The sequence below is a fragment of the Haemaphysalis longicornis genome, unplaced genomic scaffold, assembly GCF_048455015.1.
Source record: "Haemaphysalis longicornis isolate Haplotype H1 unplaced genomic scaffold, Haemaphysalis longicornis Haplotype H1 scaffold_8, whole genome shotgun sequence".
Taxonomy (NCBI): domain Eukaryota; kingdom Metazoa; phylum Arthropoda; class Arachnida; order Ixodida; family Ixodidae; genus Haemaphysalis; species Haemaphysalis longicornis.
In genome coordinates, this window is record NW_027526445.1 from 130,850,894 (window position 1) to 130,867,923 (window position 17,030).

The 17,030-nt window shown below is 44.8% G+C and overlaps 2 protein-coding genes across 6 annotated transcripts in view; both read left to right on the plus strand.

Moving 5' to 3' along the window:
- Positions 1 to 17,030, plus strand: part of LOC144149214 (uncharacterized) — a 268,987-nt gene that overhangs the window by 101,187 nt on the left and 150,770 nt on the right. The window lies entirely within an intron of this gene.
- Positions 1 to 17,030, plus strand: part of LOC144149209 (uncharacterized) — a 273,731-nt gene that overhangs the window by 31,744 nt on the left and 224,957 nt on the right. For 2 of the 3 annotated variants that reach the window (XM_077680742.1, XM_077680741.1), the window contains 5 exons: positions 1,356 to 1,472; positions 2,794 to 2,865; positions 4,005 to 4,076; positions 5,832 to 5,949; positions 7,558 to 10,213. The exons of the other annotated variant lie outside the window; for it this stretch is intronic. In XM_077680742.1, the coding sequence (XP_077536868.1) occupies positions 1,356 to 1,472; positions 2,794 to 2,865; positions 4,005 to 4,076; positions 5,832 to 5,918 (348 nt within the window). In that variant the 3' untranslated portion in view covers positions 5,919 to 5,949; positions 7,558 to 10,213. Of the gene's footprint in view, positions 1 to 1,355; positions 1,473 to 2,793; positions 2,866 to 4,004; positions 4,077 to 5,831; positions 5,950 to 7,557; positions 10,214 to 17,030 lie in introns of those variants that run through there. 3 annotated transcript variants of the gene reach the window in all.

Sequence of the window (17,030 nt, forward strand, 5' to 3'; positions counted from 1 at the left end):
GTCTATGAAGACAAAATACAAGCTCGGTTAATTAAAAAGGCTACTTTGTCTCGATAAAAATTATTTTCTTTCACTTTGTCTCGATAACTACATGCAGATCTTATGGTGCAAAAAAAAGAAAAAAAAGAAAAGACCGCCTCAAAACCCTCATTACAACTGGCTCTTTATCCCCTTTCCTCCCGGTCCCAATATCAGCCGAAATTTTTATAAGCAAACATTTTGCCAATGCTAGCCTTGCCCCAGAGACCTTTCTTAAATGGTACACTCCATCTCTGCGCCTCCCTCACGCCCACCAGTCTCCAGCCCCTAATTCAGCACTGTCTGGAATTGGCGCCCTACAGAACCTTCAAGCCTATTGCAAATACCTTCTTCTTACATACCGACCCTCATTCACTGGAACCCTCCATTCTGGCTATAATTGCACATTTTTCTCCAAACAGCGGTCTAGCGCGAGCAGTTTATTCTACTCATTTCATTTATTGCATCCTTAAAGGCCCGAGGGCATTACAGAAGGGGGGTGGGGCAACAAATACTCAGTGACAGTGTACAACTTGATGTAGACAAACAATACACATTATACAGTATAGTTAAACGCACGTAATAATAACGAAGTGTCTTCAGGTGTGCTCAAAAAGTACCCTATGGAACAGTTCGAAAAGAGCTGCTAATGCTGCCAAGAGGACTCACCGGCTCTTCATGTATAATTTTACGGTTCTTGGAGCTCTCTTGCATACGTTTACTGCCTTTTTTGTTTAAAACTCAATTGTACCATTCTTGAAGGTCAATTGCATAAAGTTTCCATACGAATGCCGCGCAAACTAGACTGTTTCAATTGAGTACGAGCCAAATCCGAACTTATCCTAATATTGCTCAAATTTTCCGGATAATTATTATTTACTTGTCGCCATAGGTTTCCCCTAGATGACATGTAAAACATGCCATTTAATAGTTATGACGGCGTTGTATTTAGGTCCAGTTCCAAACTTGGTTTTTTTTCCCTCAAATTCTCGCTAGGTGGATTTGGCTTATTTCGAAAAAAAACGCCTCAAATAGCTATCAAGCCGAGGATTTATATGGCAGCATTTTAGAATGTACGAGGGGAGAATACACGTGGCGCGAGGAAAGGGGGTATGGACCGAGAAATTTCGGGGGGGGGGGGCCCTCTGGGTACGTCCCTGATAGAGCAGCTGTATTAATTGAGAACAAAGACCAAGGGCAACTGTGTCAAAAAGCCTTTAGGTGTCCTCGGAGTTTTATTATCGTTATCATTGTTACTTTCCTTGCCACGGTGGCAGGGTGCAGCAATGTGTCAGTGTGATGAAAATAAGGGCGGCTCTCTTCTCTTTGTCGTCTAGGGGGGTGACAAAAAGAAGTCATTCGAGGTCAAGTGCGAAGCCATGGGAATACGCTTTCATGACAACTACGCCATCATCTGCTCTGCCGGCGGCATGTTGTGTTTCTACCGTACCAGGGTAAGCCATCGCTTGCAGTGAAGGAGTAGTACGGGTGAAGCCAAATGTTGACGTAGAGCATGTTCCATGCAGGAGGATAGCAGCACTGGAGAGGGTATCTTTTAGCTAAAGTGACACTTTCCCAGTGTTTTTGTAATGGAAGGGAAAGGGGAAAAAACGGGCTGCGTATCTGTTCGCTTTGCTGCACATGTCATCGAAAGGCGGTAGTCTACTGCTGCCCACTGCCACATAAAGGCCTCTGCCTTGCCCAGCTGCCATGCCCTTCCCCTCTGCATCGCTCGTCCCACGATAAACGTGGTGAAGGTGTGCTTAAAGGGTCCATGGAGAAAAAACACAAGTTTGGTTCATTCGAAAGGTTGCCTCGTTAGAATGATACTGACACCACTTTTAACATATAATTAAGAAACAAGGGAATAGCCATGCTACCCACTAGCTCATTTCCCGCAACAGAACCTATGCTGTCATGTGCCAGCTCTGCGATTGGCTGAGGCTGGCAAAAGCAAATTAGGCAGGGCTTATAAGCTTGCCAAACGAGCTATTTGCGCTTAATTTTAGGGCACATTCTTTTTATAACAGTAACAATGGTGGGGTGACCAATTAAAGTTGCGAACGAACACGCTAACATAGAAGTAGCGGTGCGTACTGCTGTTGGTACTGCGCACACTATACTTGTCTTAGCTGCACAGCACTGTGGCGCTTTGGGGTTGTCGCAGACGACACTGGCTGATTGGCGTAAGCGACGCTGCCTTACGTGAGCATATTTGTCGAGTGAACACCATGTTTCATGGAATGATCATTTTCTGCCTTAACAAAAACAAGCGAGGTACAAATACGCTCAAAAACAAAGCAAAGGCAGAAATTGGTCTTGCACAGTACGGTGGTGCCGTCTAGGCTGACTAACCCTTGCACTGGTAATCGCATGCATGCCGCATGGTCACTCATCCCGACAGAGTACAGCGCTCGAAGCTACCTCTACCCCCCCCCCCCCCCCTAGCAACGAAGTGTGGGCGCGGTCGCTCCGTACTCTTCAATATACCAGTGTAGAGAGCTAGCGAGTGAGAATACGAGCTACTAGAAAGATTCTACAGATGGCGCGAACAATAACAGTCCAGGCACACCAGCTTTGCGCTCAGCGTGAATTTTTCGACGCACAACGGAGGACGTACCTGTACGTCAGTGACACTACGGAGGGGAAATGCGAAAACGTACCGATACGTCACTGGCAGCGAAAGGGTTAAGAAGTGCTGTGGGGATGCCTTGCTGTGTGTTTTTTTGACAGACTTTTCATGAGTTTCTTTTTTTTTCGTGTTTTCTTTCGTAGGACTTTACGTGCGAGGTAGAGTACTATACAGGAGGGAGCACAGTCAAGTGCATAGATGTCAACGGCCCTTTGGTAAGTGTACATCAGTCCGCGCAGACTTTTGGCGATCTCTATTAGAAGTGTACAGCCACAGAGCCTGGAATACCTAACGGATAGCCTTATTGCGCACAATTCACCTTCGTGAAAACTGTGGCGTGGAAACTGAAAGTCAATGAAACTTCATCAGATTTTTAAATTAAACGATGAACTAATTACAAGGATGCACTATTACCTTAAAAAATATACAAGATAGCTACAAACTGATTCTTGTTTTAACACTGTCAGAGACAATTCTGCTTGTGCACCGAGTTTGGTTACAATCGGTTCATGAGTAAGATTGGGTGTTTTATTTGCCGCCCCTTAAATGTGACTACTATGCGAACAAGTCTAACATACTAGTCACGCGGCAAAGCAACGTTTTTGTGTTTCCAGAAAGGTTAGACAAAAGAAGGGAAACTTTCGCAGAGTTCTTTGTGAACCTCCTGGAATGCCTTCGCCGACTCCTTGAGGTCCGCGGACCCTCGTTTGAGAACCTCTATTGTGCAAAATACAAATACAAAAGCTTGTATATTAATATACCTTCTCAAACTATTTTTTTCAAAGGGATTGACTGTAAATATATTTATCAATCCTGCAACATATGCAAAAGGCTATGTATTGATTAACCAACACGTCAAATTCTCAACAACATATGCAGCTGTTTTGTGTTGGATAGATTCTTCACCAGGAAAATAAATAAACCACGTAAGGCAATGTCTATTTGTAAGATTTTCCGGGAACGTGGCAAAAAAACCATTGAGTCATAGATAAGATCAGCTGCTTTCGAAGATAGATAGCTAAATGAAAAACTATTCCAATCGAAAAAACCCTGCACAACGTCATATACGACCGTTACAATAAAAACACAATAGGTCATTTACAGCAACATATAATGTAATATTTTCGTCTGGAAGAGTACAATGGCATCATTGATACATCGCAAAAGTATTTTAGTACAGAAATAAAAATATATTTGGCAAATATATCTCTCTAAATACACAGATATTCAAAAGCATCTGTAAGATACGATTTGCAGTATTGTTGTATCATATACTGTGGAGCTTCAAAAATGAGCCAGCTTTTTGCGAAATCCGTGGCCTTGTTCATTGTTTTTTCTTTGTTGTTTTTTATAGATTGCTACCGGTGACTCTGACGGTAACCTACAAATTCTCAATTTTGACAAGTCAAAATTTTGCTCTTGTAAGGTAAGCTCTAAACGCTCTCGGATCACCATCTTGTTTTGTTAGTGAGATTTTCTCTTTTATAGACAATTTATATATATGGTGTTCGTGGTGTAAGCCTATAGCTTATTTGTAGAGCAAAAAACTCATCTTTTGTCGATTTGGGTTGTACGTGTCACTCTGAAGTTGCAATGGAAACTCTGAACTACTGCTTCCTGGCTTTTGTTGTGTTGGTGGCTAATTTTGATTAAAAGGCCTTCTTCAGTCTATTCTTATGGAAGATCAAACCGAATTTTTTATACCTGTAATTAAAGCTTGATAAGCATGAGTTTCTCATAGTTGGCCAGGTCCGAAGCAACTGAAGTTCTCCGATACAACCGATAATATGCATGGTCATGCTCTAAAGTGCACAATGCAATCTTGACGCTCCCCAGTTCTTGTCTAGCAGAGAAACATGCTTGATGAATTAATTACTATTCCATGCTAGATTTTAAACAGGTGATTTCAAACAAGTCTTATAGCTTATTTGCTCGGGTGTAGCATAATGACTTTTGTTGATTTACATTTTAAGTTATAAAAATTATAGTCCAAGTCGAAATTGACAATGGGTAGTCTCAGGAAGCACTGTCACATTGCGGGCATCTTGAAAAAGGTAATTTCAAATCAAGCTTTGCGAGAACAATTGCTCGATTGTATTGTTTAGCTCTCAAAAAGAAGACATTGAGGACACAGATACAGTGTCCTCCATTCCTTTCTGTCCATTTCGCTTCTGCCGTTTTTCACTATTGGCGTGTACTAACTTGCTCATTTTGCTGTTTTATTGAAGATAATCTCTGTTCATCACACCTGTAGCAACACCCTCCGCATAAGAAGGCCATATGTTGGAATAATGGTCCACAGAAAGCTATTGACCATGTGTTGGCCAAAAAACTCACATGTTGAGACCTAGTTTAGAGAGCATCTTGCCAGTAATCGGCCGGGACATATATAGCAGTGAAAATTGTTATATAGCCTTCTCATTAAAATGGTGGTTCCGATACCAGTGTGCCGCAGGCGATCTGTAAGCTGCGGCATGGTGCTTTTTTCTGCATTCTTATGCTTATACAGTAAGACCTCGTTAGGAGAGACACTCAAGGGATTTGGGAAACGTGTTTCTTGTAAGGTCTCTTGTATGCGAAGTTGCTAACATGGTGATCATTGGAAAACCAATGGAGCCGTTTTCATTCAAATGTCTGTTATAACCAAATGTCTATTGCAAGAGTGTCTCTTGTAAAAAGGTTTTATTGTAGTCTCCATAGACTGTGCGTGAACACAGTGTTTCAATTTGAGCTGACAATGTTTTGGTTGGAAATAAATTAATTGGCCTTGGCAAGAAATACGGTATTTTAGGGAAAAGCAGGGGAAATTTGGATGAGGTGCGTGGTTCGTTTACATGAAGGTCACGATTAAATTCCTCAGTGATGATTTCTGTAACTTCTTCTTGAGAATTATAATGTATAAAGGTAGAAGCAAAGCATGTTTTCGTCAAATTCTCGTAATAGAACACATGTGCAGTTGGTTGCATAGTTCGAACAAAAAAACAAAACACAAGAAATTGTAGACTTCGAATGGTTAGAGCAAAACTTGGCAAAGGCTTTACTATCCTTGGTGCATACGACCACCAAACGTGATCCTGTTCAAACTTGAGGCTCACATCCAAACACTGAATCGCCTTTGGAGCCCCCTTTTATTCTTCTGTGGTTGATTTCTTTGTGATGAATGTATGGTTCTGTTTCGCAGATCCAGTCCTGCGGCCTCAAGTTTGTGAGACAGGACGACTTGGTGGTGCACCTTGCACTGGCACACAACATGACGATTGCACGATGACATTCCGTGCCACTCCTACGAACCTGGAGAGGTGAGCCACACCAGCTTTCGGGGCAACAAGGTTTTTAGACATGATTACTGCGGGGCCAATGAGCCAATTCATTCCCAGTAATTTCCTACAAATCCGTACTTTAAAATAAAAGGTATTGTGCAGAGGTGACGAAACAGCAAGGAAGCCAAATGCATCAGAAGAAGAGAGGGGAAGGACGTCTTTTTTTGTTTTCACACACACAAAAAAAACAATTTTACTTATTGTTTGACAAAAGTGCTCGTACACATTGGAATTTTAAATAATGCAGCTCCTTCACGAGCAGGAAAAAAATTTATTTATTCCTCTCTCGAAGGTGGTCAGTATATGTCTCCGTCTCAGATTAGGAAATCTTGGGTACTGCTTTTGGGATTGCATAGATACCTGCCACTTTGAAGATTCTGCCTATAGTCTAAAAGAACCCAATGCAAGGTTTTGAAAATCTACTCGCACATCTGCAGAGGGCACCATTTTTAACTGACCAGTCAGTGTCTTTTTGTAGAAGGTAGTTGCATATTGCCATCCATCCTAACTTTTCGTGTTTGAAAGACAAATTCTCTTGACAACGTAAACATTAAGTCGAGCATCTGGCTTACACTCGATTCAGGGGCCAGAAAAAGCGCGGGAGAGGGAGAAAGACAAAGCAAGACTTGTTTATACGAAGGTTAAAAATGAAAAAATAGGAGTGAAAATTGTTCTGCAATTATCAGCCGTGGCACATTATGTTGTATAATATCATCATGTCGCATTTGTGAATGTCGACACCGTTGCCTAATTGTGACTGGCTTGCAAAATATGATTCAATAGTAGCTTGGAACTTATTTACAGCTGACTTTGAAAAGCACGACTCAAAGTAATAGCATGCTTTAGTGATAGTGATGGTGGTATAAACGTTATCTTCCTATTCAAATAGGTTACCCAGTTTATACGGATACAATTTACCGTCTGTACATGAGGCAATGTCATTGTGCAAAAAAAATTTGAAGAGTTAAACACAGTAAGGGAAAAAATGCGTTGAATGGTATTGTATGGCTCATTGTGGACTAGGACTATTAGGTGGCCATTCTTAAAGCATGGTATGTTCAGTGGTGAGGGCATTTTCCATAATGCAGAGACTCTTGACGTTTTTTTTTTCAACACTGTTAGCTGGAAAGTGTTTTTTTTATTTTGGACACCAAATAGGTGAGGTGTATTAGAATTTTCGTCTTGAAAATTTATGGTTAATAAGGTAATTTGTTTTCTTTTTTCATCGACACGAGGCGAAGGCTTTAAATTGCAGCAAGGTGCACTGCAGCAGGGGCTCATGAAACTTAGGAACTAACGTTGCCAACATGAGTTGCTTCAAAACCTTTGGGCTTCTTTGCGAGGTCCTAGTACTTTTATAACTCCATTCGCTTACCATTCGGCCACCAACTTTCTTTTTCCTGCCAACATTGCATTTAACACTTACTACTTCCCACCACTGGTATCTTCATCTCCTTCCCGCCATTCACAAAGCCTTCTTGGTGGGACTCCTTGCACATATCTTGCTCAGCCAGTTGCTGCCTTGGGTTCACCTTAATTAACTAAAGGGCCACGTCTTTATCTCTTTCTTTTTCTTTTCATGCCTAGGACAACAGCATTCACCAGAATCACTGCCTGAAGAGGAATAATTCATCATTTCTGGTGCCACCCTGCTGCCTTAATTCCATGGTTCAAGTCTTCTTTGCACTCTCTTTGGACGTGCACTTTACCACATTCCAAGTATTTCTTCCTGCCACATTCCAAGTGTTTCTTCCACCCGGCTGCAAGACCACCAACTTCCTTTGGAGCGCCTGGATTGAAATGGAGCATGAAAACTAGTAGCACGGCTCACGGCTTTACAGGGGCCATAAGATCAAGTACAACTTTGTTTATTTTAAAGACCTGACCCTTGCCCTTGGTAACTCTGTCAGCTCTGTTCCAGCCACGAGAGATGCTTTCTAAACCCAAAACTGCAAGAAGCATTAAGAAACTTTTAAATTTTATGGTAGATTCACATATTATGGGCACGACTGACATAATAATACTGTCAGTGTAAATTGCTCGTCAGCGTTCATGTGCTATGACCAAACAGACCTAGAGTCCCCAGTGAAATCGCCTTGTCATATTTTGCGGTATTGGTACAGGTTGGCGGCCGCCAACCGCTTATTACCATAATTACCCGATTCTAACGCGCACCCGATTTTCCAGGCAAAAAACCGAAAAAACTTGCCCCTCCGTTTGTAACGCGCAAGGAACTTTGTGAGCAAGAAAAACGAATGCGAGAGAAACGGGCGATTTATTCCCCGAAGTAATCTCACTCATCTCACTACACTCCTCGTCGCTCTCCGAGAGCTCCTTGTCGCCTTCCGCTGACCGCAACATCTCGTCATTGGTGCCGTCAAGCGCGTTCGTGTTGCCACACTTCTGAACGAACGTTCAACTACAGTTGATGGGATCGTGGCCCACGCCTCGCATGCCCATCCCGCGAGCTTCTCCAGAGGCATACGCTTCAGCCAACCGCTCGTCGTGAACGCCTGGGAGCCGCTCGTAAGCCGCGGAAGCGGCGCACCTTCATTGCCGCTGCTGCCATTGCTGTTATCAAGCACGCAAGTGGAATAGTTTGACGATTTGTGTGAACGCCGAAAGAAGAGCCTAGGCGCCTAGATCCGAAAAATTGTTGCTAAAAGCTTTGGCGCCATCTTGAGATGGCGGTGGCGATGGGTGGAACGAAATTTCAGCTGTTTCGGCAGTTTCGGTTTCGTATCCGATTCTAACGCGCATGCGATTTTTCGGCCTATTTTTGCGGAAAAAAGGTGCGCGTTATAATCGGGTAAGTATGGTAAGCAAGATTCTTTGACATCGTGCAGAAGTCGCGAGAAACTGGCTGGGGAGTCGCCACTGCTTAATTGGTTTTCCTTAACATCTACATGCATTGTTTTTTTGAAGTCTGCAATAAAATTGCGACCATTGTGATCGAAACAAAACAGACCTTTTACTTAATAAAACTGGTATATTTTGTTCATAGCCCCTTTAAACTTAGAACACGCTCGATACTCGCTAAAGGGAGTTGCAAACACAGGGAAGCACCAACAACACCATGGGGGCTGTTGTTTCAATGTGAAAGCACAAAGGTTGCGACGTTGACGAAGCTAGTAAGCTGTGAGCTAGTTAGCTATGTTGGTTGGAAATCGAATGGCCATGTCACACAAAAAGGTTGGCTGCTCAAAGGTTAAAATTACTTCAATAAGTGCTTGATGTGACGCCACATTATGAGGGAAAGAGTCCTATAAACCAAGTGATTGCAAAGAGAGAATGTTGTTTAGCTTTTCAACTTTCCCAGCAGTAACAGAATGTAGCTTTGGAGCAGACACGCCCTAAGTTGGGCTGTGGCATATGCTACCAGTGCTGTGTTTGATCGGTTGCACTATTGTGCAATTTGTCCTTTTCTCCAAATTTGTCGTTTGCTTTGGAATGTCGCTTTGGAGCAGACACTCTCTAGATCGTACGGTGACATACCCTACCAATGCTGCATTTGATTGGTTGGAGGGTTGTGCAATTTTTCTGTGCTTCAAAGGCCCATAAGGCATTCAAAGGTACATGAGCCACTGTATGTTCACCAGTTGAAGTGGAAATTTCTACTTCTTTTTTTTTTGCTGTGAAAATGAATTGCGGTGACTCGCGTTAAAAATTGTTGACGTATGAATCGACGTTTCATTTCGTGTTTGTACAATTGTGTGTAAAGTTCGTGCTTAATAACGCCTTCAAATTTACCAATACTATCACTGTCATTAGTAGGACTTGTTTCTACTTAATGGAAGAAACAACTGAAGTTCATCTAGGGCATGTCTAATTGCATTGTAAAGATTTCAGAACATTAAATTGAACAGTATGTTCTCAGTACAAAATATTATCGGATGGAATTTGTTTTTCTAGCAAGATGCTCATAGATACGCTCATTTGTATGTGACAAAAAAAAAAGAATTTACAGTCTTTTGTACACTCACTAAACGTAATTCTTCCAGGCCAGTCATCAGTTTGTGTATCATTATTGTTTTTATGGCAGGATTTTTAAATTGTTTGGGGCTGGGGGACTTGCTCTGAAGGTATACTGAGGGGAAATTTAGTGGAGTTTGACGTTGCTGCTGCATATATTGGGTATGAATGAAGTTACTAAAGATCTCACTAAATGCTTTTGGATTAGTTCTTTCTAGTTTTTATTATTATTTTGTATTTTGGAGGAATAAAGTATTATTTTTTGTGCTTGCGTCGGCGTGTGCCTTGATGCTGTTGTAAAGCAAAAGCTCTGTGCATTTCGGTAGTGAAAAAAAGCGGCGTTTTCGTTGTTATGACTGAAATATGGTCAACGACATGCGTCATCAAAAATGCCTCTTTTCCCAGGAACAAAACAAAGAACAGCACATTCCTCTGTCGCAAGTACCTGTGCACATCTGCGTAAACTGGTTTGATCCGATTAGGCTGGTTTGATTCAGAGATGGAAGGGCCGGCTTTTAGCTCTAGATGTGCTACTTGCAAAGTCCTGACACTAAGACATGGGAAATACACATCGTGCTCGCACCCCAGCATAACTCTGCGCGTGGGTATTTAATACGCGTGCAGAAACAGCACTCAAAAACATTTCACCTGCGAGACTACGAAGTTTTCGCATTTGCACAGATGAGCAGTACTTAATTGTGTAGCTGCTGCATTTTTCATATTGTCCAAACCTGGAAAGAGCGGGTGAACATTTTAAGCCTTGCCCTTCCAAAAACTGGCAAGGCATATCCCACTACAGTGTTTGCTTTGGGACCTCTATCTGCATATTATTGCCATGTATTCTATTCACCAGGAACAAATAAAACCTTATTATTTTTGAAAAAACCATGATCACGTCTCTATGCTCATGCAGAAATTGAAAATTGGCTTGTGATCTTGCTTGTTTGCGGAGCTATTTACAGACTGTGCCAGTTAGGCATGAGCATCATGAGATCCTGGAACAGTCTTGGCTAGTTGGCAGTTTTCACTTTTTTTTGTAAACCCAAGCAGCAAAAGAAGACTGTTCCTTCCTAATTCCAAGGCGACTGCACAATGGCACGCCTCAAGTCTTTCTCGGGCTTTACAAACGAATAGCACAGTTACTGGTGGATCTGTTTTTTGGATCTGTATGAGCGACGAGCGCATCCGTGCCGTTTGCAGAGGGGGACGCAACAGTGAGTCGGCATGACTCCTGCAGAACTCGTAACCTCATGTGGTGATAAAATGAAAACAGCATGCGAAAGCACAGAAACCTATCCGATCAGACTGAATACCGAGGTGACTACGAGTGGCTCTAAGGGAGCGCCGCGCAGCCGCGCTATGATGTATGGAGCCGCGTTTCCTTTATCATGGCCGATGTTTGCGAGGTGTACGTATACGGCAAAGCTACCACAGGAACTTTCTGCCTTTGGCTGGTCCTGAATGCCAAAGGCAGAAAGTTCCTGTGGTAGCTTTGCCGTATACGTACACCAAGTGTCCCACCGCCTGAAAAAGGTTGGTGGGAAGTGTGGTGTACAGGTGGTGTTTTCGGCACCTGAGAGGCTGTCAAAGATGGTGCTTTATAGGGTGAATAACCCCTGCACGAAGCCCCTGTGCCGGAAGGCACACAAGCATGCAGGTTTGTGAATTGCACGACGGGGGTGGTCTACAGGATCCCCCTGTCGCCAGAAAGTGCTACATTGGCCAAACAGGCAGGTGCCTTAAAGGGGTCCTGAAATGCCTTCCGCCGATGTATGGATGTACATGTAACCAAATAAAGCAATGTATTAGCAATCTCCTCCTGCAAGAATTTTGTTAAAGCGATGAGTATTAGCTGAGAAATCGTAAATCAAAAACCGCGAATTATCGTCGCGCCGTATTTCCTTCTCCTTTCAACTGTTTCTTCGCTGTTGGCCTTCCCTCCCATGATGCTCCGCTCCTCAGCGGTGACGTACTTCCGCTATTGCGCTCCCACAGACTGCCGTCTGCTACGGGCCAGCTCTTTCGGCTTTTTCATCTCTGTAGACACCATGGACACAGGCTGGAAAAGCGAACGAATGACCTGGCCGCATGTGTGCGGCCTGGCCTTGCCGTTTCGCGGTGTACGTAGCTGCAGGGCTGCAGTTGGTATCGGCGGCGAACTCGCAGCCGCGTGAGGAGAATCGTGCGCTCGTTCCCTTTGGTGCACCGCGCACTGTTTATCCAAAAAGCGCGGTCTCAGATGTGGCCCCGCTGGTGCCGGGTGTTATTTTGCGGTGGTTGTAATTCCTACTACCGGCGGCATGTGAAAAAAGACATTTTCAACCGACACAGAACCCGTGCACAAAACGCGCCGGATCGGATCGCTTTATCAGCGGCGATGAACGTGAAGGCGAAGAGCAAACCAACGCTGCACTCGATCAGCGAGAACCCGTGTTCTGACAAGCTGCACCCATGTGTTGCATTCAACACTGACGGGAAAGCGTTTGTTTGCACTTGTTTGGATAGTCGTAAAATGTCCAAACACTCCGGCACTCCGCTAGCAGATCAGCCGGCGAGACATTTCGGAAAACATTTGACAGATGGCGCCGTATGCATTAGTGTGTCGCTACGCAAAACTGATGAGACGCTCTACTAAAACTCCCATCGGGGTGTCACGTAGCGGGACGCAAAAATTTAGCGTTTAGCGTATGCAAAGGCCACAAACGCTGTACTAAAACTCTATTAGCAGCAAAATAGCGTGCGTATGTGAAACCGCTTGCGTTTACAAAGCTGCACGCCGAGCGCGTACGTTTCAAACCTAGTGACATCGTTTAAATACACTGGCAAGCACAGTGTAACGTAGTCAGATATCAACCGTATGCTCAGGCGACAAGCAAGAGCTTGTTTTATGTGGGGCGGAGATTGCGCATAAAGGCCCGTTCGCACTTGCGACGAAAGCGAGTGAGAGCGGCAGGAATTCCGTCGCTTTGTCGCGCGACGATCGTTTTTGTCGAATGGTCGGGACAAATTTTGGTTGCGCGACAGAATTCCCGTCGCTTTCGCTCGCTTTCGTCGCAAGCGGGAATGGAAAGTTCTGCCGCTGCCGTCTGCTACGCAGCTCGGAGGTAACCGCGCGATCTGCTCGGGCCGGATGAACGCGCACACTCCCGCACGGCAGCGCCCCAAGCGGCAGACGACCGCGTACATCGCTCCCGGCGCCCGCCTGGAGCCCGCCCTCGGCACACTAGCCAGTATATTTCAGGCACTATAATGGAGGAAAGATTTTTTGCTTCCGATGAACCTAGTTCTTTGCCCCTGTGTTTTTAAATACGTGAAGTGGTTAGCACGTCGTCCTCACGCAGCTCTGTATCGTCGTAGCATCGCTGATTGTCCGAACGAAGCTTGCAGCTAAGCCAATGCAGCGACCGAAGCTGTGTGTGTGTGTGTGCATCGCCTCCTGTGTGTTGTGGACGCGTTCGTTTCGCGATGAAATGCGACATTGTACTTCTGCGGGTGGATAGTGCTTCCCCTGGTCTGGATTATCTTTCTCGAACGACGTACCACTCAATCTCGCATGGGGTATGCGCAGTGTGCCTGGCTAAAAGCCTTCTCGCTTGCGCGCCAGAGTTGTGACTTGCTGCTCGTCCCCGCAAACCGGGTGTGAGGTGAGTGCCGTATTTACGACGGGCAGGAGAGGCAACTCATCGTCTGTCAATCGCGGTTCAGACTTGCAACGCATGTTGTGACGTTGCGTTCGTTCGAAACGCATCTCTGGATTGTTTTGAAGTTGAATAAAATGTACGCGTCAAACCCGGGCATTCGGCTCAGGGCGTTCTCTGCGATTGCACCAAAGAAGTGCCACGGGACTTTCGTTGTGGTACGTACTCACGTAAGATAAAATCCACGACGTGTTATGGCCGTGTTGCATTCAATACAAACGGTTAAGCGTTTGTTTACACTTGTTTCGTTTGTCGTAAAATGTCAAAGCACTCCGGCACTCCGCTGGCAGATCAGCCGGCGAGCCGACGCTGAGCAGACGACTCATCTCTTTGCCGGAAGTGCGTGAAAAAGCCGCCCAATAGCAGGATGTCTAGCTCATGACGAACATCTGGGAATCGATGATGTAGACATGTGAAGATGGCGGCGTCCAAAAACACGAAGGAAAGGGTGAGAAAAAAGCGACAAACTTTGCAACAAAAGTGTGAGCTTTCCGCTGCGCGTAAAAGAGTAATACTTGGCACAGGTGACGTTGGCGACCCAATCTAGCGATTGCGCTAGTTCATTTAGTGTGCTCAAAATGCCTTTCAGGGCCCCTTTAATGTAAGGCTGAGAGAGCACCATGCGGCTGTCAGTGCGCAGATGGGGGCTGGCTACCTGGCTGATTCTTACCGTAGGTGTATAGGTTGCACACTGGATTTCCGCCAGACACGCATCATGTACAGGTCGTCCTCCGAAACCAACCGAGAAATTGTAGAAGTTTTTTTGATACGAAGAGAGAGGGAAATATGCGTCAGTGCACCATCCTTAGCGCTATCCGCAAAGGAATTCAATTTTTTGAAGGGGGGAAGGTGGTTGAGCATGGGCGATGGATGAAGGCTGTTCGCACGTGTGGGTTTAATTTTCGGCCATGTGAATGGGCCGGTGCTGTAATGTGGCCTGTGATATGAGCGAGAGTGTTTTCACCGTGTTTTTATGATACCCCTTCAAATATCTTGTACTTATTGGTGTTTTCCTTTTTATTTGGCATAAACTGGGTTGAAGTTGTAGCGTGTGGTTTGTGTTCTCTTTAGATTTGTCTCTGTCTTTATGTTGGCTAGTAACATGAATTCCTAAATCAGTAACAAACTCGCCCAACTTAGCTCTTTAGTAGTTCTTATTAGGGAGTAGGGTAATCGTCAGTGCATTTTTGACGCTCATGGGTGCTTCTGTTTATTTTTTGCAATCGTTTGATAACCGCACTGCCGTCGTTAGCTCCCGACTGCGTAACTTGCCAACGGGGCATCCATGGAGGCGAGCGGGGTGAAGAGGAGCCCCGGAGCGGCGCCCAGTAAATCGGTGACACCGGAATGAAAACATGTACTGCTTTCCAGTAAAAAGTGTTTCTGAGAGCCCCTATATAGGGCGCTATATCGGTAGTGCGTGTAGCAATTTCCGGTGGGACTTCACTACGCAGTACATATAGCATCGTCCATATAATTAAGTTTACACGCTTGTGGGTATCGTGAAATTTCTGATAGCAGATTGAAATATTGTGTTGATATAAGCAGTGCATGATTTAACGGCTGCGTGACGCATGAAAAAATGGGCTTAGATTGCGATGTGGCGTGGCTGCACAGCGCAAGTGTGAAGGCCCGTTCGCACTTGCGACTGAAAAGGTGGAAGCAACGCGATTTCTTTCGCTTTAGTCGCCCGGCGACCGCTTTGTCGTTTGGTTTCGAACAATTTTTTTCGCCGCTACAGAAATCGCGTCACGTTTGTCTTTCCCTCTTTCCAGCAATACGTGCCAACTTTCTTTGCCCTGCGATCCCACCATAACCACATGTAGGTCATATAATTATCCTGTATACATATGTATATTTACCATGAAAAGCACTGTGTTTGATGCCTAATAAAACGAACTGAATTGAAAAACTGAACCTAATTGGCGGGGGCTTACGGGGAGCAATTGTATGAGACGTTTATAGTTTCGTGCTCCTCGGAAAACCCCGTTGCAGAAAACCCCTACGTGTGGCTTTGCCAGAATGTCTTTTTAAGCGAGAAATTTCTACCTCTGCCTCCCAAGGGTTCTGTCGCGACCGTTGGTGTCAACAGAAACCTCCCGCGAACAAATAAAAGAAGTTTCTGGCACCGCGGTGAATGAAACTTGGAATGAATAGAGAAACGGAGCGAGGGCCCGTTGTCTTACCGATTGAGATACGAGCCCACGCAGAGACGGGGGAGACAGACGGTGCACTTACCGAGCTCATCAGCTGGTTTGCCCCTTGCGTTCTCGCTGAATGCCACGTGGTACTGTCACGCGACCTCTCGCGCAGCTGCGCGCTCCCCCCACGATGCATGTAGCGGCTGCGTGCGCGCCTTGCGCATGCATTAGGAGTTATTAAAAAATAAAGGAAGCTCACACCAACGCATGGCATCTCACTTTTTCTCCGTCTCTGCCGCCGATGTCGTCGCCTCCTTTGGCAGCGGCAGAGACGGAGGAGAATTGGTTGTGATTGGCTGTGAGATCGTCCATCACCGGGTTTGAGATTCTTTTCATTTTAAAAAAAGAGTTTCCACCCATGTGCTTTACCAATACAACTCAATCAACCGCCATTCATGGATCATGCACTTATCTGACCTTAGCAAAGGATATCTCTTTAAAATTATAAAGGTTTGGTGGAGTGTATTTCATTTCTCTCTGATTTCACTCTATGTAGAGCCACGTGTGTGAATTCAAGTGACCTCGCATGGGTAATCGTTATGAGTTTCGTTAACAGCTTCACTTTCCAAACACCTTCACTGGGTGGATTGGCGCGCATATTTTCTCCTCAAAGAGCCTGTCAGGTAGTGCATCTGCCAGGCGGCAGGTGCGAGGCTCCTGTCCCTTTCTTATTGTCTTGTCTCTTACGCGCAGTTTTTCCAACTATAAAAACTTGCGCGTATGTTTTTGAGTATGCGAATGGACACACTGACGTTTCTGCTGTATTTTTTCATTTCTTATTTTTTCTTGTGCGCGCACGTCGTAGTTCTCTTTTGTTGTTATTTTTCATTTAACCTGTTTATGTTCTACACCCCTTATTATTGCTCCTGGGGCTATAGGGGGCATGAGGCTAACAGGAGGAAAATATTCCACGTTTCGATTGGCTGCTATAACCGCTGTCAGTTGGGGACAAAAGTTGGGGACATCTAGGGAATTTGTTGTTGCAGCGAGCAGGCTTGTTTTGGCCTCGCGCGTCGCCTCCTAGGGAATTCTCTGTAAGAAGCTGAGTGCTGGCGTCTAGCTGCATACTACGCAAGAAACGGCTGGAACTGATGCTTTCTTTTGTAATTGTTTCAGTTTTGACGGGTCTCTTGCTTTACGATAATTTTTTTTATGAATGCGAAGCATGCCTGCTTGACCGTGTTCATGG